At 36.4% G+C, this 24,395-nt stretch overlaps 1 protein-coding gene across 1 annotated transcript in view; it reads right to left on the bottom strand.

Moving 5' to 3' along the window:
* Nucleotides 1-24,395, bottom strand: part of LOC150091079 (uncharacterized) — a 628,940-nt gene that overhangs the window by 399,546 nt on the left and 204,999 nt on the right. The window contains exon 3 of the mRNA XM_090374068.1: nucleotides 12,665-12,772. Within this exon, the coding sequence (XP_090230194.1) occupies nucleotides 12,665-12,772 (108 nt within the window). The remainder of the gene's footprint in view (nucleotides 1-12,664; nucleotides 12,773-24,395) is intronic.

Below are 24,395 nucleotides of genomic sequence, written 5' to 3'. Positions count from 1 at the left end.
TTGTATCCTATTTACTTCACAGAATTATAATACTGTTTTCTATTAAGAACATCATTTGTTTTCATTAATAAATGAGTAACTAGACTAGATAATTGTTTTTTTCAGTACGTTTATTTGAAAGAGTAAGATTGCTTAGAAGAGGAGGTCTATGTGATTGTACGTTATGTTAATGAATTGCTAGACACTAAACTACACTGGTGTGCAAAATTTGAGGAACAGTCAGGTTTTCACCTGTAGCTTCTCATAGGAGTGGCCTGGATATGGGAAAAGCATAACAAAGGAACCTCGTGAAGTACCTAAGAAATGATGAAGGAAACAACACCGACACAACAACGGAAACAAAACGGTACAGAGGGAATTTATTCAAAAATGGCAACCTAACACTGGCTGCCATGATACAGATGCATTACTGCCAAAGATGGAACAAAGGGAAGAGGTGGTCCTCAGTAGATATATGGCCACCCCTAATGTCGATGCAGGCTTTGCACCACCTGTCCATACTTAACAATGCTGTTGATAAGTTCTTGCGGTAACATTGTCCATTCATCTGTCAGCGCCATCTTCAGCTGGTGAACATTTTCTGGTGGGTGTGGATGTACCGCTAGGCGTCTCTACAGAGCGTCCCATATGTGTTCGATGGGATTTAGATCGGTATAAAACGGGCAGGCCAATCCATACCCGAACAATGTCCTCACTTTCCAAAAGCATATCAACAGCTGCAGTGTGATGGAGTGTGGCGTTATCATCCATAAACGCGAACTCGGGGCCAATGGCACCTCGGAATAGACGCATATGGGGAAGGATTACCTCAGTACAGTAGCTTGCGCAGGTTACAGTACCGCCTTGCAGTATCTGGAGTTGTGTACATCCATCCAAGATAATGCCTCCTCAGACGAGAACACCTCGACCGCCATATCGATCCCTTTCAGTGATGTTTGCGGGATGATACCGTGTGCCAACCTCTCGTCAGATTAGCTGACGTCCAGAATCGCTGCTGAGACTGAATCTACTCTCATCAGTAAAGAGTACCTTAAGTAAAGATTTTGTGGTTGTAACCTTTAGAAATAGTGTTGGTCCTTAAGTTTTGCACACCAGTGTATTATATCACGTGGTAGATTAAGTAATTTATTATAAAAATTATTATCACGTTAACAGGCCTGAAGACGGGAAACAGTGAATTCCCGAAACGTAGCCATAAATAGTTTGTGCTTGGCATTAAGGTAATTTCGATAATAACTTACTTAATCTACTACTTGATACAATAGTGCAGTGTCTATCAATTCATTAACATAATAAGAGTACGGTTATTTTAAGTATACAAAAATGTGTAATTTTAATAAACAGATACTCCAAGGAAACAAACTTTAGAGATCTGTGCGAATTACAATCTTCTGCAAAAGGACTGCTGGTGTTATTCTGCGGTCGTGTAAAGCTGGCCTCTGTAAAGGTGGAGGTAGGGATCATTAAATAGAAGATGGTAGTCGATAATTCATTTGATCGTGGCTATTTCCGCTTGCTGCAGGCTGCCGGTAGTCAGGCGGGATGAATTACGAGTTTTCAGCTGGGTGGTTCTTTCCTGGGATTTTACTTTTTTTTTTAAACTAAAACAAAAAAGAGTTGAAATCGATCACCTTTGTTTCATCTTTTCGAGTGCTCCCTAAATTTATGTAAAGGCGACACCGTTTAGACAATTTGAGGGGGGGGAGAATAGCAGGCAGAAAAGAAGTAGGCCAAGCAGCAGTGGAAAAACGAATGAATGCAAACCACAGTGTAGTAAGCAAGTTATAGAAACAAGTCCAGGAAGCAGAAAACCTTCAATGAAGATTTGTGTAAGGTACTCACATGAACACCTGGTGCTATAAAATGTTCCTGTGAGAGATATTCGAATACAAGTTGATGTTACTGCATAACATCAATCTGAATTCGAACTAATTGCTACCACGAGGAATATTTCGAGGAGGCAGCCGATTTACACGAAGCTTCGAGAAAAATGACTCGAGGAAAGTCCGAATTCCTTCAACCCCAGTGTAAAGAGGACTCCTTTGGAATGGAGACGACAGCATTTCAATAAGAAATGAAAACAGACTAATTAAAGTGCTTCCCTTCAAAGATAAATCAAGGTTCAATCTACAGAATGATCCAAGATGAACCTTTATCGACCAAAACAGGATAGTCGCTATAACCTGTTAAAAGAATGGAAATGGGCAGACATGGAAACGAAGATTTCACTATGTTTGGGGAGGTAACAACATCAGTGAAGCAGAAACCGCCAACTACCTGTGAATTGCGATGACAGAAATTATGTTCGGCTTTTTCAGTATCAGGTCCAGAAGCTTTTATTTTAATAGTCAACAATGCTGTACTACACTAGTCTCTCTAGTATCTGAAGAATATGCTAGAGCACTTAAGGATTTTATTACATGTCTTTGATTTAATCAAAAAAAAAAAAAAAAAAATACCTATAGTATGTTCTGAGATACTCAAGGAAGAATTACTGCAAATTTTGATCTCTGTCTCGCCAACTATCATCATGAGTTTAAGACCGATCTTAGTCGGAAAGGAAAACCAGCGTGCTACTACGCAATTTGCTTATAAAAGGTAAAGTGCAGCCATTATCAACCCACGGCAGGATGGAAGCCTCCTCAACAATTTATGCTGAGGGAAATGGACCATAATCTGCCACGCTGGTCCAGTGCGGGTTGGCAGATCAACCGTATTCAGCAGTCAGGGGCTTGAACCCCGGTCTACTCAAAGAGCGTGTGCTACTGCACTCCCGCTCCTGACCACTCGGCTACGGAGGCCGTTTTGCTTATATGTAACTTAATTGTTCCTCCACTCTGTCGGCAAACTGTTTTTCAGATGGTGGCTCACTGTCCACTTTGACACCATTCGCCTGTCAGTTAACCACTTTGATGCGTGATATTATTCATTAATTTACTCTCAGGACTACTTGGTGGTATCTTAGCCTAACCTGATACCATGATTACAGTCTTTTTTAAGTTAGTAAAAATGAATTTACAGCAAACACAAAAATCAGTAGTTTGGCTATATTCTTTCCTGTGAATTTATTTGTCAAATTTATCTAACCTAACTTAAAAATATGTATGAGGATGTAGTAGTAGTAGTAGTAGTGGCATGTGATGCAAGAAAGCAAGTGTATGAGCTAATGCAGCAACAGCCAAAAAAAAAAAAAAAAATCACACCATTCCCTCCAAATGCCTGTCCAGTTCCTCCTTAAATTTATTCAACCTATCAACTTCCACAACGACAGATTGAAGTTTGTTCCAGCAATTAACCACCCGCTGGCTAAAGGCAAATTTCCGCACATCTATTCTACATCTGTCCTTTCTTAATTTGAATTTATGCCCCCTTAGGTTCGTAATCTGAACAAGTGGAAGGATCCCACCAGAATTCAGTGTGCTCAACCCATTCAAGGACTTATACAACTCAATCAGATCACCGCGCAGGTGCCTAGTCTCCAGCCACTGCAATTTTCAGAACTTAAGCCTTTCTTGGTAAGGGGATCCCTTCATTCCCCTCACCAATCTTGTTGCCCTTCTCTGTACACGCTCAAGTAAATCTACATCCTTCCTAAAATGAGGCCTCCAGACCTGTACGCAGTACTCAAGGCGTGGCCTGACCATTGCCTTATACAGAGGGACAATCACCTCCTTCTCCCTGCTAGCAAAATTCCTATATATCATTGACAAAACCCCATGACCTACCCTGGCAGCCTGGAAAGTTTTGCACAATCACTCTCAGGTCTTTTTCATTTTCTACCACCTTAAGTGTAGTACCACACAGTTGGTACGTTTCTCTGGGGTTACTTCTACCCATATGCAGTACTTTGCATTTGCCAAGGTTAAACTTCAGTTGCCACTTCTTAGCCCATCTGCCCAAATTATCTAGATCCTGTTGCAGTAGCACACTGCCATTACTGTCATTAACAACCCTGCCAACCTTTGTATCATCTGCAAACTTCGACATTAAGCCTGATATACCTTCATCAATATCATTGATAAATATACAAAACAACAGTGGACCCAACACCGAACCCTGTGGGACTCCACTAATAACATTAGTCCACGAAGAGCAGCACCCATTGATTACCACCCTCTGTCTTCTCCCACTTAACCATCCTTTTATCCATTGTAGCAACTTACCCTTAATACAATTCTGCTCCAATTTGTACAATAGTCTTCCATGCGCAACAGTGTCAAAAGCTTTCCTGAAATCCAAATATATGATATCAAAATTATTTTTTGCATCCAGTTCCTTTGTAACCACATCATAATATCCTATCAAATTTGTCAGACAAGACTTTCCCTTAACAAACCCATGCTGTGTCTGAATTATTATGTGTCAGCTATTTTAGCTTAGGAAACATTCCTAAAAGATTATTGGACTTCCAAATTATAAATAAAGCTGATATATGTCTTGCGAATTAATTCGTAAAATTTCCTTAACCAATCTTAAAACTAACCAAAAAAATATTTGGAGAGGTTCGGAAGATATTGCGAAATGACTGTATTCTGTTATAATTTCCAACCAATTCTGACTAAACGCAGGATTAGGAAGCAATGGACTGAAGAGCTCCGGGCACAAATTAAGTATACCCTTGCATGTCGTGTGTGTGTGGGGGGGGGGGGGTTGATGAAGAATGGCGACACGAATAATTTCGACGAATGAAATTGTGCATAAAACGATTAATTGACAGGCGAGTTATGTCGTAGTGGCCGGTTAGCAGATATCGGAAAAGAAATCGAATCTGTTCAGTAAAAACCCAACCTAACGGATAACTGAAACTGCTACCTACGAAGCAGACTTATAAGTAGGAAACTACTTGTTTAACCAACACATAACTTGTAAATTGTGAATGAATTTGGCAAATTTTCTTACTTTCGTAGAGACAAAACAGATATTTGGATAGACTCATCGGACAATGGAAAAAAATAACAACAAACTACCTGTTTATTTTCTACCTGATACTAGCCCTAACTTCAGAGAGCTTAAAGAGGGATAATGAACAGAGTGCATAAATCGGCTTGCGTTATTTATGATCTGCACAAAATGATTGGCAATTGAGCAGTGAAATTAATCTCGACAGGTAAATGCCTTGAACTTAAAGAAATATAAAACTAAATTAAAGTCACCTTCTTAGTCAAAATGCCGCAATGTTCATTAGATTTAGTGTCATATAGCAACAACAAAGAGAGGATGCCCATTCTCCAGTGAAAGTTTTGACATGTTTATACAAAATAATAACCTAAAAACAGAATACTAGAATATTTAATTAAATACTAAATTTATAACACTCTCTTTAGAAATTAAGATGCTTATTAAAATGCCAATTAAGATGCAAACTAGATTTGCCATAAAATAAAATTTATTAAACATGAAATTTAATTAAAACTGTTTCAACTGTTTTAGAATATGCTGAAAGCGTCCGCCCTGTTTACGTAGATGTACGTTCACTATTCGTAGTGCGTTTGAGGAACTCTACAATGAATATTTTCAAGAAAAGCGAAAATATGACGAGCAGTTCTAATTTCATACATTACTAGTACATGCTCATTTTGATATGTATTTGCGAATTGTTTGGGTGTTGCACAAAGATTTGGACACAACACGGTGTTCCAAAATAAAACAGACGTTCTTTATGGAAAATAGTCACGCATTCACTACATTAAGCAGTGATTTGCTATTTCTCACAGATATCACTGCTGTCACAATGAAACTACCTTCTGCACCGTCTAAAATATCTCACTCCATATCGAATGGTATCGTGTATTCTGTTTCCATAGTTACCAACGGGTTGTTCGATAGATAACTCTATATACTAGCAGTATTGGCAAATATTTATTTCATGCTTTTAGTTAGAGTGGACTGCGTGCTACGTAATATATACAGGCTTTTTTTTCTCTCTAAGCATTTAAAAAATTTAAAAAAAAACACGCAAAATTAAAAATGACAAAAAAACCATCTATGGTCATGAGATGCCAATGTATCGTGTCCATAAATGTGTGTACTCGATGGTTGACTTGGGGGATAAAAAACGAAATTCCGAGAGGAGAAATCTTCGCCACAGAGCAATTAACTCAGAATCGGCTTAAAAAATCACACCCTTAAGTTCCGCCAGTATCAACGGAAGTATTTCTCAACTTTGGCTAGCCAAGGAAATCGAACCCAGGACTTTTTACAAAGGATGTAAGGGAGCCATAACTGTCTACTGCACCACCCACGAGTGGGCACTATAACAGACAGTTGTGGATGGCTGGTGGCGATGAACTTCTAACTGAACTTGTACGTGATCGAATCATTGCCAGATAGTGACAACACTTTGGGATACAAAGAATTTAATCGAAAGCAAAAATTCCTCTGTGAAAGTTTCGAAAGTTTGAGCTATTAATTATATTACTAACACTTTTAGTATAAAACGTACAGTTATTAGAATGAATAATGGACGTGTAGTTACGTACGTCGCGTGTTAATATAACCACGCGATCCCAGAAAGTACGATAGATAACATTCTTGTATTATAACCTGTAAACTCCTCTGAGCTTTTGTGGCCATACAGGAATATAAGTAGAAAATTTATTTATTAATGATGATAATAAAATATTATAATGGAATTTCGGATTCGGTATTATTCTAAACTGAGCATAATGGATTGGGACATTTAAGATATCTAAATTATTTATAGGCATATGTTACGCCAGGAAACATTTATTTCATAAGTTATTTGATCCTTCAGGTCAACGATATAACATAGCTAAATACTTATATTTGAGAGTCACGAAAATTATGCCCTACTGCCAAATATTCAGTATGAAATCGTGTTGACACTTTTTCTGAGACATATGTGAAATTTATAACAATTCCAATATCTAGGCTTGCCTAAGGATAGAAAAACTTGAAAAATCGCTCCTTATTGTTAATATATGCAATTTCTCTATAAGATTAGAGACATCAGCGCTGTTATATCTTTCCGTATCACTGAATTCGTAATTCTCAGATTGCAATCACGAGAAAAAAAGTGACAGTATATCTTCTTTCTTAAAAGCATTCGCTTAAAAACGCCATAAAGACGTCATAAATGCACATGCTTAAAAAACATCATAAACGCACATGCGTTATATAAATAATTATAATCACAGCAGCCGCTATAACGTCTAACTTTTTTCACACCATTTACTACCTAATTCTGATACAATTTTAATCACAAACGTCTTCGAAATATAAACGTGATTTTAGTTTATGAATAAGCCTAATGTTCGCTAAAACTCATCATTCAAATCTACTGTATAAACCTTTCCAGGTATTTAAACAACTTGTATTATAAATTACAACAGAAGAAAGTTAAAGAGAAAGCAATAGCCTAAAAATACACTGTTTTACGTATATTGTTTTCCATAGCGATTTATGCTAATACGCATGACTAGAAATCCAGCTCTATTTCCCCAATAATAAAAATTGTAATATCAGTGACTGTCTTTGTGAGAATAACATTATATGTCAGTGAGGTTCGCTGAACTTTGGCAGAAGTGCAAAGGGACACGATTTAATGGAGGAAAGAGTGCAAAATGGTACCTTATTTATAAAAAAATATTATTCACGACATGTCATTATTTCTCTTTAGAAATAATGATATGTCATTGTTTTATTTATTATTTTCATTCTGTTCTCAACTCCCAGAATATGGCGTATTTAAACTAGAAAGGATAAAAATTGGCAGTTTTCAATGCTGGGTCACGAGTATAAAACTTCTTGTTGAAATCAATAACTCTCTGTCAGGGCACTTATGCCGAATTCGTAAAACACATCTCTGAATTATATAAGATAACTTAAGTCAGAGCTCATTATGTTGACTTAAGTAAGACTGATTATCGTGCACACAGTGCTGAAGCTCGTCTTCAAATATTTCTTACAGAATTTTCTACTCGTATTGACTGGTCGTCAGGCTTGCAAATATAAAAGACTTAGGAATAAGAGTAATTACCAGCAACATTTGGATAATGCAATAGACTTAAAATGTTCCGTGTGCTGCATGTATTATCTGTAACAGACTTACTCAAGAAGTACGCTGCAACAATTTCCTTCAAAATGTCGAAACCCCTTTGCGTTTGACAACTTCGGAATAACGAAGTGCGTGGCAGGGAAAACACATTTACAGAGAGGTTCCAATAAAGTGTTATTCCACCTCTTCCTCCTCCTCTTCCCCTGATGCGCTTGTTGCTTGCAAAACAGGGAAGGAGGGGCGAGCGAGAGAGAGAGAGAGAGAGAAATTTAATTTGACATGCTGAGCAGGGCTTTCAGCTAGAACTTCGATAAATGTCACATATAGGTAGCGTTCTTGTAAAATAGCAGGGTGGTTGGGAAAGCGAGGTGAAAGTGTGGCTAACACTACAGGGACATTACGTTAAAAAGAAACTTTGTAAATGTTTGAGACTGGCCAAGGTGGTTATGCTAATTCACGATTAAACTAATAAAAAAAGCAAATAAATAATAAAAAAATGGAATTTTTATTTTTTGAATAATAATAGGTAGCTAACAGAAAGTGTGCGTGCTGAATTATCTGAAAGAGTCTTGTTCTTAAATATAATTAAAAACATAAATTAATGCAAAAATCAACAAAGCAACCATTTTAAAAGTTATCACTAATGGCAACTTTGTTTTTTCAAGGATGTTTAAGTTAAAAAAAGCGCATGTCTCTCTTTTAAAAGTCGTTGCTTTTAGCGAGATATTAACAGGTCCAGGGACACTAGCTTAATAACGTCAAAAATTTCTAGCACATACAAAAAAGATCAGAGATTGAGATCCATGATAACAAAAACAGAAAAAAAAACATAATCTGAAAACAACTTTGTAAATACGATGAGAAGAGACAGCGCAGTCTATTTTTATGTTGAGACGACAGAAAAAAATATTAAGTCGGTGTACTGCCATTTTGAAAACGGTAAACATGTTTGGAGACAGGTAAATGCAGAGTATAAGAGTTCCTCAGTAAAAGCTGTTGACAGTACTTCGCACAAACGTTAGCAGTACAAGAGTATTAAAAAAGGTAACCAAAACATTTCCTTATGTAATGAACATAATTAAAGCTGGGTTTCAAAAGGTAAACTTTCCGCTCGTAGAATGAAGTAGATAAACACATAATGGGAAAGCAACTTTCCATCATTTTATTTTACCATGTTCTATTTATAGATTTGAATTAAATGTGCAATAACTGCTGAATAACATAAAAAGTTTTCGTGAAATAAACAGAAGAAAATATTTTGAAGGTACGACTATTAACAACGCAAAATCACCAGTTAAGCCTTTAAAAGGAGACAGATGAACGCGTTCTTAATTAAACAGTTATTTTAGCACATTAACATCGCCGTTTTTTTATTTAAAAAAATTACATCCAAAGAGCATTCTTTAGGAGAGAGAAAGAGCACACAAAACAGTCATTCATGTATTTTTCTTCATATGCCCCCACTTTCCCTACACTAATTAAACTAATTTTTAGATTGCTTTCGGACTTAACACAAACGAATATTATTTACAATAGTTTTCTAAATGCTGTGCGCTGGCTGAACATTTGAAATTTACGAAGTGTATCATGTATACAATTTAATGTCAAATGTACACCTACATACCAATTTTTTCGAGAGCTTCCATTTTTCTCATTAATAATTGGCAAAAGTATCACTGCCCAGTTTTCATAAATTCATAGACAATCATAACCAGAGATATATTAACAAGCACTGGCTGCATTATTATTATTATTCCCTCGAGCGCAGCAAAAATAATTAGCCATAGAAAGTTGCCAGATAAATGGACAATAGAGTCCATAAAATATTCGCGTGTTTTATTTTATTCAGCTTTATCGACCAGAATAAAATGGCATTATTATCTACAATGCAGTGCAATAAAAAGAATAAAGGAATTAGAGAAAAAAGTAAACGCACTGTTAAAAAAGATTGCATAAGATCTTTCTTTTCCAGAATAAACAAAAGAAAGAAAAAAGGTGTGATTAGAACAAGTAACATTATAATAGTTCTAAGATAAGAGTGATATAAAGACCAGGAAAAGACCACTTATAAAGCCGATATAAAACTCAAAAATTTTATATAGATAGGGTACTTAGTTTAACAATCCGCCATATTTCGCACTTCCCAAGCTAAAAAATATCATTATTGGAATTATGCAATATAATTAAAATCAATTAATTAAATAATAGAAAACTACATCAAATGTACCGTTATAAGTGAATGCAAGTTGTGCATGAAGGATTTTTGTTTGACATTTAACATGTAGTAGTAAGTTAAGATTGTGTCTGTTATTTATCTTCTTTATCGGTCATCTGTACACGCCTCCATTTTTTTTTATAATTTTCACCGACATTCTTCTATTCCCAAGTTTCGACAGCTTTTCTAGGTCAATTCACTCTTCCTGTAAATTCCTTTTTCTGAAACAGTGAAGACTTAAGAAAAAAAAAACACGGCGCAGAGATATGCCATTTTTATGAATTAGCAGATAACCACTGATAGCCATCACTAGAAAAAGACGGATTTCTTAAAGCAGTTGATACGATGATCACTCTTCCCGCCTCCTAGACTTCAAAAAACTGAGAACAGATGAAGAGTAATTCCTCACTGAAATATACATTAGGAAAAGAACTTGAAAGTAGTACTCTGTCGAACTTAATTAAGAGAGAGAGGAGTGTTTAATGAATTTAAACGAATTTAAATTACACTCAGCGTAGCTTGAAATATAATATTCTTCCTTCTATGGGATTTTTTCATACAACTTCATAACCAACAAGACTTATTTTTTCCGAACTGAAGACCGACCAAAAAATCCTCACTTGTACATAAATAATACCTTTCCTTTGCCACGCATGATGTTTCTGTCTTTAGCCCTAACAAATTTTCAATTCATCTGGCGTTCATTCAGTTTCTTAGCCGTAATAACGGCAACACAGAGCTAGCTTGCTAACGCATCCAGGCATGAGTCACTTCCTCTTTGCACGCGGAACACACACACACACAGCACGTCATGCGACTAGCTTACCGAAGTCCCGGTGTCATGCTCATCTGATATCATCCCCTTGATAATTCTTCTGCTTTTGTTATCTTCGATTTTTCACCGGGCTATCAAGATAAATTGCAATTAGCCAAGTTAATGAGATTCTATTCTTGACGCATCACAGACTGTTTTTCACATTATTTTTGCTTCTAAGAATGTGGGAAATTAAGGTCTTATTAAAAAAAAAAAAAGAAACAAGCCGTGGTAGAGTACCAGAAAAACTACCTCGTTAACCAGCAAAAAAAAAAAAAAAAAATTGTCCTATCGTTGTCATTTTGCCTTCCAGAATTGTTTCTGGACACGAAGGACACAATAAATCCAATTAATACGAACTTCATGAGTCTGTTTCCAGCCAAGTGAAATGCTCTACCAACACAATACTACTGTCATTATCTCAAATCTTAATGGGGAAACAGTAAGACTGATGGATGATCATGTTTCCAACTGGTGGGTAGCAAACAGATTATTGGACTGCCTGCAGCGAAGAACGGTGAGTGGTGAATTTTCAACCGTGTACAGTGAATATCAAGAGAGGCATTAGAAGCGTCATTCATACTCCCAACAAACACACTACAAGATTTCCTATGATAATTTAGTACGACTAGTTCAGGGCCAATTAATAAATAGCACACACAAAGAAAAAGAAAGAGGGAGCATGAACAGATTAGGTTTTTGGTCGATTACAGAAATGGTGGCTATATGTACACAATGAAGCTCTAAACAAACCACAGTGTCCTTCGAATAAACGAAGCAATCAACTAATTCATAAATCCTTAAGCTGTTTATACCATTTAACATTAGGAAGAAAGAATTATTTTAGAATTACTCTGCTTTTAGAAAGAATAAATAAGAAATAAAACGTTTTACGAATTCTTGTGTGATATGCATAGAAAATAACAGAGAAACAAACATTTGCTCAACGTTAGGGAAGACAAAAACCATTACTTGTAGATAAAAAGAATAATAAAAAATACCTAAGACGGCAAATCGTTGCAAGAAAAGGCATATTCGAACCACCTTGTGTGTTATGTTTACGGACAGTGTTTCTCGCTTTGCGTAACGACTTGCAAATATAGACATTCTACGAACGGAATGTGATGTTAAAAAATCAGGTAGGCACGTGCCAGGTGCAGCTGCGAGAAGAATCGAGCCTGTCTCGAATGGCAAAATTGGAGAACATATGCTTTACGTGGTACAATCAATTCTCGATCAGAAACCTAAAGGTTTCTGATCGAGAAATACAAAACTAATGATCCCAGTAGTATGGTTACTCTCTATAACACGCGCACACACACACACATTCATAGTGGTAGGTGAGAATAATCTGATCGAGTTTCAAGTACGGTTTCCATATGAAAGAGAAGAGATGCATCTATAACCAACCCATACCCAATCGAATGGAAACTTCATACGTTTGTTGGTATCCCCCACACTTCCCCAACACACACGCCTGTGTGGTGAGCGTCCAGTCAGCATTCACTGTGCACATATGGTACGAAAGCGGAATGAGAGCAAAAACACATATACACATACAGTGGGAAAAGATCGGAAGGTTTAAGCCTAACAAAGGATCAGAAAAGAATGAGCTTACGTTACGATGATGCTGAACTCGGCTGCACGACTTGTACTTGCGTCCCAAGTAGGCGCGGAAATACGTCTGAATACAAATGGCTGCACGTTCCTCACGAGAAGGCTTGCGCTGTGGTGTACGGAAGCAGGTCACGGAAGAGAAGCAGAGGCGCCACCATGCGGTCATCCAACGATATCGAAGGTGAAAGAGAGAAAGAGAAACAGAGGCAATGGTTAGTGCAGAAGAGAACAGGCAAAAGTTAGTTTCTTAGTACGCTGATGGTAGGTACTCCAAGCAGAGACCATGTGCAAAGATGCATGCAATAAACTTACCATTTAGACACAGCCCAAACATTTAAAAAGAATAACTGAGCAGCACGTAATTCGCTACTGAACAAGTATACCACAATACAAAAAAAAAATATATATATATATATATATTGGAATGTAATTAAAATATAGCCTTTTTATGTAAAATGAAATATTTTTTTTATCTAACTCTGCGCATGTCTAGTTATAGACATGCGCAGAGTTAGATAAAGTTATAGACACACAATATGTGAAAAGATCTTAATTTATTAATTAAAAAACATGGTAGCATAAAAAAGTAGTGTTATTCTCCTGTTAATTTTGGGCTCTATTAATTAGACGTGGTCGTGTAAAAAGCGTTAGACTTTTCACTATGTTGCTTAAAATGAACTGATGAAAGACAACATGACAAACAATTTCCTGAGTTGACATGATGCAGCGCCTTCAAACTAAAATTTTTCGTTTTGGCCGGAAGCTATTAAATTTTGAAAGTCACTTCCGTAGATGTAATATACGAGTAAAAAGTTTAGTATAAACAAAATCCATCAAAAATTTCACGCACGTCGTGAAACACCCACGACATGAAACAGTACACATTCACCTAAATGTAAACAACAATATTATGAAAGAAGATGGAAAGGAAGGGGGGGGGGGGAAACGTACAATAACTTATGTAAACAACACCGACAGGGGTTTTTGTTAATTTTGATGTAAAGATAGCTTTTTCTAAAAAGAGGAGAAAGCGACTGGCACGTCGATTATTAGTCTTGGAAATTTCAAACGACGATTAGCTTTAGGTGTTTCCTCAACTTATTAGGTTTTTCACAGCTAGAAAAGAGGATGCTTTGAATAGCGCTTCAGGGGCCTAACAGCATTACGGTGAGAGGACAATTCAATGCTCCCAGATGCTCTAAAGAAAAGGTAGCAAAACCGCTCTTGCAAAAGGTCAAAGGTTACGCAAGAAGGCACACGTAGTTCTCAATTACGTTGCTCGCTTTAGCAACTGTACAGCACGCGTTTCAGAGAAGTCAGTTTACGCTGTCAAATGGGAATAAGTTTTGGCCCTAACCGTTGCGGACCTGAATAATTAAGATGACCTTGCAGAAAGTGTATACGAAAAGTACATTAGGCGGTTATATTAGGCTAGATGCACACTGGTTAGTCAAGACAAGACAAAAACGGCTTTAGACAGCTTTACGCAAGAACGACCACTTGCAGTTTATAACAAAGACGAATCATAAACATGAGAAGGTTATAACAAAGCAGTGTTTATAATCACCATCTTCCCCATAATGGGTGGAAAAGACCTGAGGTCGAATCTTTTTCCAGGCCTTTTTCACAACGTGGCTTAGTTAGTTGGTCTCAGGCGGGGGTAACATGGTTTCCCACTCCGGAAACTCGGGTTTTTCGTCTAGCAAACAGAAAATCAACCACAGAACACATGCAAATTACAGATATTATATGCGATACAATATGATCTAAGTCGCTGATGGCCCTATAACACAACAGCATGACACGTTTCTGAATACATATTTTCGGTATATGTCTGATGGAATAGCACTTGCACTATGCTTACTCAGGAACGTCTCATTATTAATATAATTAATTATATTAAAAATATTAAATCCTGATGAAAAGTTTATCGTACAGGAGAAGGAAATAGTGTGCAACGCCAAAACGAAAACGCCTCACATTAAACCAATGGTGACAAATAAAATGATGTTTCTGTTGACTTCTGAAAATGGATTTATGGATCCACCCAGCCTTTTTAATTTCAATTTTTATTGGATCCCAAAACGTAATCTATTTTAATAGTGCAAATGAAATAAGTTGCAGGTATATTTATTTTATTTTCAATTGTACTTAATTTCTTTTATGTTGCAAATGAAATATCACATTTTTAGTCAGAGATGAAACTACAAATTAGGGTTCTCTCCAGAGATTCACAGACCCTCCTTCGCGCTGGCCGACCTGAAGTATGGTAGTATCACCACTGTTTATAATCTATTCAACCGGACTGTATTTTCCACGAGGTCATTAGCACTTTATGATAACCCAGTGGTGTTCAACCTTTTCCCGTACGGGAGGGACCGTATTCAAAATTAGATTTGTTTCGCGGGCCGCACAGAGTGACTGGAGAAAAAATTGTGTCACATTTTCTATATCTTGTTACTCGTAAAAGTTTTTCTTTTTTTCTTTTCAAGCTATATATAAAAAATACAAATTTCCAGCACTTTTATGTGTAACAGATCTATGTCAGTGATTTATTTTTTAGATTTTATTAAAATTATAAAAATATGACTTACTTTTATTTGTTTTTTTTTAAAGTCATATTTTTATAATTTTAATAAAATCTAAAAAATAAATCACTGACATTTCTGTTTGAAATACTTCACTTTTGTTTTAAAAAAATACTTTACTTTTGCTTTTAAATGCTCATTTTAGAAAATTTACAATCTGAAAAGGATCACTACTTTTCAATATTAAGGTGAATAAATAAATACAATGGTAAACCTAAAATTGAAATATTCGAAAATTTTATTAAGTACAATACACAATAACATTTACTGGACAAAACTTAACATTAATGAGATGATTGAGGCTGGATATTTTTAAGTAATTGTTAAAAATTTGTTTGCAAATTTGTGACGCCAATCTCAATACATAATGAAGATTATGTTCTGATGGTATTTCTCGATGGAGCTCCAGATCTTCATGGTATTTCTCCACTTGTTCTCAAAACCTGCGCTCCTGAACTTACTCCTGTTCTATGCCATCCTTTATTCACTTTTTTATTTCAAAGGTGTTTTTCCTTCTGCTTGGAAATTTGCTCATATCCAGCCAGTTCCTAAAAAGGGTGACAAATCCCTCCCATCAAATTATTTCTATTTCTTTCTAAAGTAATGAAGAAATCACTTAATCGTCAACTCTTAAACTATCTAGAAACCTTCCGTCTGATCAACCATCGCCAGTATGGATTCCGTCAGTGTCGATCTACAGGTAATATTCTGGCGTATGTTGCCAATTTATGGACAAATTCAACGGAAAAGTTCGGTGAAACACAAGCAGTTGCTTTTGACATCTCAAAGGCTTTCGATCATGTTTGGCATAAAGATCTTCTAAACAAGCTTCCATCTTATGGTTTGCCAACTGTTCTTTGTAATTCGTTATCCAGTTTTCTCTCTGACCGCTCACGGAGGGTGATGGTAGATGGCTTAAGAGTTGACGACCTTCCGTCTGTTCACATTCGCCAGTGTGGTTTCTTCTGCTTCTCCGCTTTTCTTTGGTGGCACTCCGATTTCTAGGCAAGTTGATATATCTCTTTGGGGATTACCCTGACTTCTAATCTCTCTTGGCACAAGCATATTACAAATATTGCTTCCTCTGCATCTAAAAAACTTGGTTTTCTCTTTCGCCCTCAGCGTTACTTTTCTTCCAAACAGCTGTTCAACTCTGTACAAATCGCAAATCCGCCCTACCATGGAATACTGTTCCCACATCTGGGGCGATGCCCCAAAACCTCTTTCAGACTTCTAGATTCCATTCAGAAGAGGGCAGTTAGGTTAATTAATGATTCATCTCTAACAGAGTCTCTCCGCTCGCTGTCTCATAGACGTACTGTTTCTGCTGTATGCCTCTTCTACAGATACTTCCATGGGCATTGTTCTTCTGAATTTGCTTATATAATTCCCGCTCTCTCTTTCAAAACATCCCGAACACGTGCCGCCACCAACCAACATCCATTTACTGTCCAGCTTCGAACTCACAGAACTAACTTTTCATCTTTCATTCAACTGCTGTTTTCTGGAACAACCTTCCTTCATACGTATTTCCTGAAAATTACAGTGTACAGAATTTCATGTCTAATGTCAACAAATATCTGCTTTCGTCTTCTCAACCTCCAACCCATGCACGGTACTATAGGTTCTAATACCTCTCGTGTTTGGAGTTTTCATTAAAAAAATGAATGCTCATCTGTTATTCTGTTTCTTTTTAAATATTTATTTGATTTTACGAGTGAAAAAAATCTGCTTGCAAACATACGTTGATCCGAACAAAGTAGCCATTTTCATGGGCATTTTCTTTTATTAGCGGAAAATCTTCAGATGAGAAAGCTTTGTAGAATTCAAATCGTTTATTTTTGCAGTCTGTATACTTATTTTTGAATCATATTTTGGCTTGAAGATCAATAATTTCAAGTTGCAATCTGGGATTGTAGTTTTTAGCCATAGAAGTAAATGGGTTCTCAAACAAAAGCTTATGATTTTTTATGGGATTTTATATCAGAAAATCGCTTTTAAACTTGTCAAAAAGTAATTGTAATAACGAAAGGCAACGATTCTTTGGAAATGTGTTTCTCCTTTAGCTCAGTACAACATTCAAAGTGAACTAAATTGTCTTGCTCAACTGGGATTTAAATGATAACAACTTATTCTGAAACGATTTGATGTCACCAAACAAATCAAACCAATTTTCCTCTCCCTTGTAGTTTTAAATTAAGAGCATTTAAATGGCTAGAAATGTATGTATGAATTGCCAGATCAAACAGCCACTCCATATTTGACAGTTGTTTTATTGGTTTTCCTTTTTCTGTGTTGAAACATTCTGTGATGTTCCAACAGCCGCATTAAGGACATGTGATCTTGTAAAATTTACAATTGAAATAACCACTTCATAAAGTGTTGGAGATCCAATACTTTCCCATAAAGAGCTTCTTGAGGCACAACGCAGTGTATTCCAATTGGAGTTTCAGCTCCGATATCTATCATTTTCTTGGTTATTCTATTGTGACTCCTACCAGATTTTTAATATTTAATCCTAACTTTTCGATAGATTGGCAAAAATTTCAAAAAAGATTTTCACCTGTAGTTGTTCCGCGCATACTCTGTAGATCAGCTAAATCTTCAACTGGTACAAAATTATCATTAATTCCATGTATGAAGATGAGGAGTTGGGCTGTATCATTTACATCAGTATTGTCATCCAGTGCCACACTAAAATATTTCATTTGTTTTATGTTTTCCAAAAGTTGTTCGAACAAATTGTTTCCAATATCTTCTATTCTTCGCATAATTGTTTGTCAAGACAAACTAATGTCTTGTATCATTATTGGTTTCTCCGGACAAATTTCTTCCACAACTTTCAACAAACAACGCTTAACAAATTCACCATTATTGAACGGTTTAATTTCAAAAGCGATCAAATGTGCAACTTGATAACTGGCACGTACAGTAGATAAATTTCTTGACTGATACGTTTTCAGTATGTATTGTTTTCTTAATTCGTTTTGTAACTTTGAACACTTTTCTTTTCGCAGCACTCCTTTATGTTGATCATAAGATTTATGATTGGAATCAGTGTCGTTTTAAATTATATGCTTTAAAAACTCACACAGTCTCCTGACACCAAACACACTGCTTTTTCGTCGTAATCAATGAAGAAATAGTCTTCAGTCTACCTTGGATCAAAAACACGAAACTCCAAATCGATTTTCCCCTTTTAGAACATTTTTAAGAATGATTTTTTAAATTCAATAAAAATTAATAATTAATTCAATGCAATGAACAAGCTATATCAAAATACGTAACTGTATTTAGGGTACGTATGACTGAACCACAAGTGCCTGTTTGACACAGTCGAGCTGGACACTTGCAGGCCTGTACACGCAGTGGCGATCGATGCTGTTTTAGTTCACTTTCCGCGTGGGTCTTATAAAAATTAATCGCGGGCCGGATCCGGCCCGCAGGTTGGACACCACTGTGATAACAATTCTTAGAAAACAACAAAAATCAAATAACTTTCCAATAATAACATTAAGGCAAGCAACTGGTAAATTTAAGAAAATAAACCTTAGTTTCATTGTCGAAATATTTTTTCCATAAAAAAATCAACCGACACATTTTTTTTTTTTTTTTAATTTTAAGAAAAAGTATTTTTATGCTGGAAATTCATGAGTAACATGATTATATCTTATCGATATAATCATGAATTAAAATCACACAGTAATGTTTGTATTCAATTTTGCCTCATACTTTATTTAAAACAGTCTAGATATAATTTACGACAATATTCTTCTTAAAGAACTGTAATTTCGTCCTGTTTTGTTTCCAAATGTTTCCACTTCACCACGATTTCCCCGATACTGCACTACGCACTCTATAAAGTGCCCCTCTTTAGCTACTTAAAACCAAAAAGAAAGACATAATCCAAATGTATTTTTTTTGAATCCAAGAATGGATTTAAAAAAAAGAAAAACTGAAAACAAATAAAAGGATCTTTGTAAATCTCTTTCAGAAGATAACAACTGACGTAAAACTATTTCTATATCGGGTAAAATTAACTTTTAGACATCCAAATTTAGTCCGTCCTTTCTCCAGAAATACTATAAACAGGGGAATATTGAAACATCTCGAGTTATAAAGTTCAAAAGAATGAGATTAACTGGATGTCCAATGAATTCATTGTTGGGCCGAATGGATTTCCCCTGTTCGTCCTATAAATATCTAGTTCCTTTTTCTCGGGCCATTTTCTAAGTGTGTGCAATCAAATCCAGAAGAATAGGTATCCTCCATCCCTATGGAACACCTATCTCGTACTCTCGCACCCATAACATGGCTTCCCAAGCGTTCTAAGAATACAGAACCACACCAATAGGTAGCACTCTATCGAAAAAGCCTTTCAGATTATCTTGCCAGGCTTAGTCAGTCACAACGGCCCCCCATAAGCCAATCTACCTGTACTCCATGACTGATCGACTATCAACAACCCTGTGAAAACGCTGTTCCATATCCAAAAAACACATAAGAATAAAGCCTTGGAAAGCCCAACTGAGAGCTATCTTTTCAGATATTACAAGTAATACCCCTTTGATAAACTACATATTTCTGCACTGCTTCATATAATGGAGAAGCAATTTCGATTAAAACTATTAAAAGTATCGCTTCTAAACAGAAAGCTAATAATTAAGCACAGCATCCAACAATTTCAGCGTCTTATCGGCTTTTCTTTCGGCAGCGGCACTGCAAGTATTCCTTCCGGTATCGCGATATTTTCTGACTTCGGCTGACGGCAAAGTTCTTTGTTTACTCAAATGATCTCAACTTCCTAACTCAAACGATTCAGCAAGTCAGCAACCAAACTGCTCAATTTGAAAAATATCTTAAGAGCATAAGCCTTAAGAGATTAATCCCAGCACATTGGCCCAATTAACCTTTACTAAAAAGACGAAGTAGAATTACAGATAGGAGGTGCCAAAGTTAATAACGTCATTCATCACTCTGACCTTGGACTTCACTTGGAACGAAGGTTTACCATCCTCCACCATTTTAAAACCACTAAAATCAAAAAGTACGCAGCGATGTGGGGCTATGAGGTAGGATATGATACGGGTAACTTCTCTGACCACGTAGTGCCACATATCCAAAGGTGCTCACACTATTTCCAATCTATGTCTTGCTATTGTGATCCTCCGCCCCTGCAACTTATCAAATTTCCTTAGAATGGAATATTGGACCCACTGTTCAATGGACAGAATCATGGGAATGACATTCACCACTTTCGAGAGTTTCAGCCACACGAATCTCAATACCATCCCATAGAAATAACAAATCAAAAAAATCTGTACACTCTCTCTAAGCTTATCACCATAATAATTGACCCGCCGGACATATTCCAGATAATTCATCTACGATTCACCGGTCCATCCCAAATGGCAAGAAATAATACAAATCCACTACTTCCATTGACTCAGTCTATAATCTAGCGTGTCTGTTGTCTTGCTTAGAAGACAATACACACGTTAGATTAAAAGGTATGACTTGGCTAACCAGTTTAAGTTCGTCTTTAGTGTTAGGCCTACATGAAGACAGCAATGGCGTCTGTTGTCAGTCGGAGCCAAATTGACTTCCCCCCCCGTTGCTTTGTTTTTTCAGTTCCACTGGTAAATTAGAAACACTTTCGGCAAAGGAACAGGGTTAAATTTCACACGGACGTGTAAGTGTTCTGTTACAGACGCGAAACAAATTAGATAAATGAATTTTTAACAGCTATGTACACTAACTTTAATAGTATTCCCCAGAACACCAGGGAGCCCACTTTTCCCAGAACTTCTTAAATTATGCACGTCTCAGATTAATATTTATGTTTATGTGAGGCCAGTTTTTCTATCCTACATATTAAGATGGGAGGAAAGCGTCCGCCTTAAATTTCCTCGTCTGGAGTTGTGTGCCGGTTCGAAAGTTGCCCGCCTTTTTCGCTAACGCGATGAAACGTCTTTGGCGAAACGAATCACGCACGGCGCGTGTAACGTGATGATCTAAGAATGTGCCGGTGCACTTATGTTCCAGTGAAAAGCGTCTAAAGTGACGCCTTTTGTAATGGAGGAGTTGGGGCTTAAAGTTCGCTGATGTATGTGGTCAGATGCCTTTCACCGGGTAGGAGAACCCGGCAGCCCCCCTAACAGGAAGCTCTTTGGATATAATTAAGAGAGTGGCTCTGATCTTCTCACCTTCACCAACAGCGAGAGATATTATACAAATACGCTAAAATAAAATAAAAATATACGAAATTGGTGACATCAACGGAATTAAAAAGCGGCCTGAAGGTTTAAAATGAATGATAAAAAGTATGGAGAGATCCCGAATTTGCAATACGAAATATGATTCATTAAGTCAATGTTTAACATTAGATTGCACCGTGACGGCGCATGGCTGTAAAGTTAAATGGTTTGTTACGTTATACAGTACGTACTGATATCCGGAGATGATTGTTATTCAAACAGAGCGAATGATAGCAGTTATTAGGTTAGACACAATTTATAATGCGTATTTTGCTTTCGTTTTCCTGATCCCGTAAGGAAATGGCTGTGGAATTACTACGGAAGTCAAATAAAAATAGATCTACCTCATTATGAAGTTTCTGAATTATTGAGTATTCGGTGTACTCTAAATACTAATGAGATGCTGATGCAGACAACCATGAAAAGGAAGAAGACCATTTTATTCTCAAAGAGAAAAAAATTGTAGAAATAAAATCGCAATGTTAGCTTGCACATGGAGTCAATGTTCGAGGAAGCGGATTGCTATCACAAGTTTAGGAGTACAGGGTGAGCCAAAAATTAGGGCACACACAGAAAAAAATACAGTATATCTTGAAATATGTGTAGAAAGCAAAAGTTTTGTTTGTTGTAGGAAGAAGTCAAGTTTTATGTGCATCGTGATTGAAATGACAATCCACAAGAGAATTCTTGTAGCATAACTATCACAAACATTCACTCGTGACGAGAATGACCTATTAAATTCTGAACTCTTCATTTCCTTCAAAAGTATGTCACCTGTCAAATAATTAAGCTTTTTAAGGAGACATGGAGTGTTGTTGATCTCTTCAGAAACCGAATACCATGTTCAGCTTGAACCGAAGGTAATGCTGTAGGGTTAAGCAAGTTCTGGATTGAACAACCCATAAAATCCATAAGATGACCAGATGAGCTAAAACCTTCAGTAAAATGAATGTTAAAAGTTTCACGAATTAATTAATTATTGCATAAACATGTTATAAATTTTTAAAGTTAAAAATTTTTCCGTGGAACTATGGAGTTCATTATTTTCAGTTTTATGTTAGTATTATATTAGGTTGGCCTCCTCAGTAATCAGATCTCAATCCAAATGGCCACTTGTGAGATAAGATGGAACGAGTTCTGAGTAGAGTTCGAAAACCGCCTAATTTGGAACAACTGTGGGAAGCATATGAGTCAACATCGACCAGCATTCCTATGGCACGCTTTCGACACTTCGTTGAGTCCATGCCGTGACGAATCCAGGCTGTTCCGTAGACTAAAAGGAGAGTGGACCTACTCGCTACTAGGTAAGTGCACCTAACAAAGTGGACATTCAGTCGACCAAATATTTTGGCCATGTACTTAATGTAAATCTATTAACAAAACAGTTCACTATTATATAACCAGAGGGAATGCGTTCAAAAGAAAAGTTGTATGGCAACCGTCTAGGCCAGCATTCCCCCAACACAAGTAAGATTTTGTCTAATACTATTTAGAGCGTGAAGAAAACAATCCCAGTGACATTTCGGTCGCTTTTAAAATAATATAACACTGGGAGGCTGGCGCACTATGGCCATAGTTGCCGATGCGCCCAATAAATTCCGAAACAAACAAACAAACAAACAAACAACTGGGAGGTTTCAACTTGCGCAGTTATTGGAGCCTCGATAATACATCATTCGTTACACTACCGCATAGCGGGTTTGCTACTTTTCGTTCATCTGGAGAGAGAGGTCTATGGTCGAATTAGAATTTGAGGAATTTTAAAGGTCTTTTCAATCCTAGCCGAAGTTTCAATCTCAGGTAAAGCAGGGTGGTTACAATCCGAGAGTTGTTTCCGGTTTTTAAACCTACATAACATGTAAACAGGCCATAGGCGTAATACATGACAAAAAACCATATACACTGCCATATGACCTGCAGCATTATAAGCAAAGTAGTCAGTGAGACAAATTTACTTGTACATAATTGAAAATGTAAATGGAAATGTAAAACGTAATTTCCAAAGTAAATAATGCACATATTAGGTTCTTTAGACTTGAACAAAAGTAATATACTGCCCTCTAAAAGTATAGGGACACCACTATTTTCAAAGTCAGCTGGAACTTTCCAGATAAGCATGTGGACATGTGTGGACATGGACATGGACATGTGGACATGTGTATATGTAAGGGCGGCACCTAGAACGTTTGTTCAACTCCGCCTCGTATCTCTGTAAAGAACAGTATCACTACAGATGGGCCAGATGTGTGTGACGTCGGTTTGTGTGTATTATGTGTGTGTTCTGTTGTTCTGTTCTGGCCTCTTGGCTACCCAGAAGCATCAGTCACCTGGATAGATGATTCTGGGTACTCGTCCACACCACGGGAAGGTGGGCCAGTCCCAGTAAAACACGTACCGTCTCGAAAGAGACTCTGACCCACCTGCTGTTGTCAGCAGATGGGCCAGGAACCTCTGGGGGCCCATTCCAGAGGGAAGAGAGGAGAGAAAAAAAAAAAAAAAAAAACTACCCGTGGTGCAAGTTGTAAAAAAAAAAAAAAAATAAAAATAAAAATAATAATAATAATAAAAGTAATCCATTGTAATATATTATAATAATACAGTAATATATTTATGTATGAGAAAAAAAAGAAATAAATAAATAAAATAAAATAAAATAAGAATTGATAGTATGGCAAATTTAGCAAAAAGAAATAAAAAAAAAAAAAAAAAAAAAATTAACAAAATTTTAATAAAAAAAAAAAATAAATAAAATTAAATTAAAAAAAATATATTAAAAAAAAATAAATTAAAAAAAATAAATAAATAATAAAATAAAAATAAAATAAAATAAAATAAAAATTGATAGTATGGCAAATTTAGCAAAAAAGAAATAAATAAGAATAAAGTA

This window comes from Mastigoproctus giganteus, chromosome 1 (assembly GCF_048544385.1).
Source record: "Mastigoproctus giganteus isolate SK-2022 chromosome 1, ASM4854438v1, whole genome shotgun sequence".
Taxonomy (NCBI): Eukaryota; Metazoa; Arthropoda; class Arachnida; order Uropygi; family Thelyphonidae; genus Mastigoproctus; species Mastigoproctus giganteus.
Note: the sequence above shows the minus strand (reverse complement) of the source record. Positions and strands in the feature narration are given on the sequence as shown.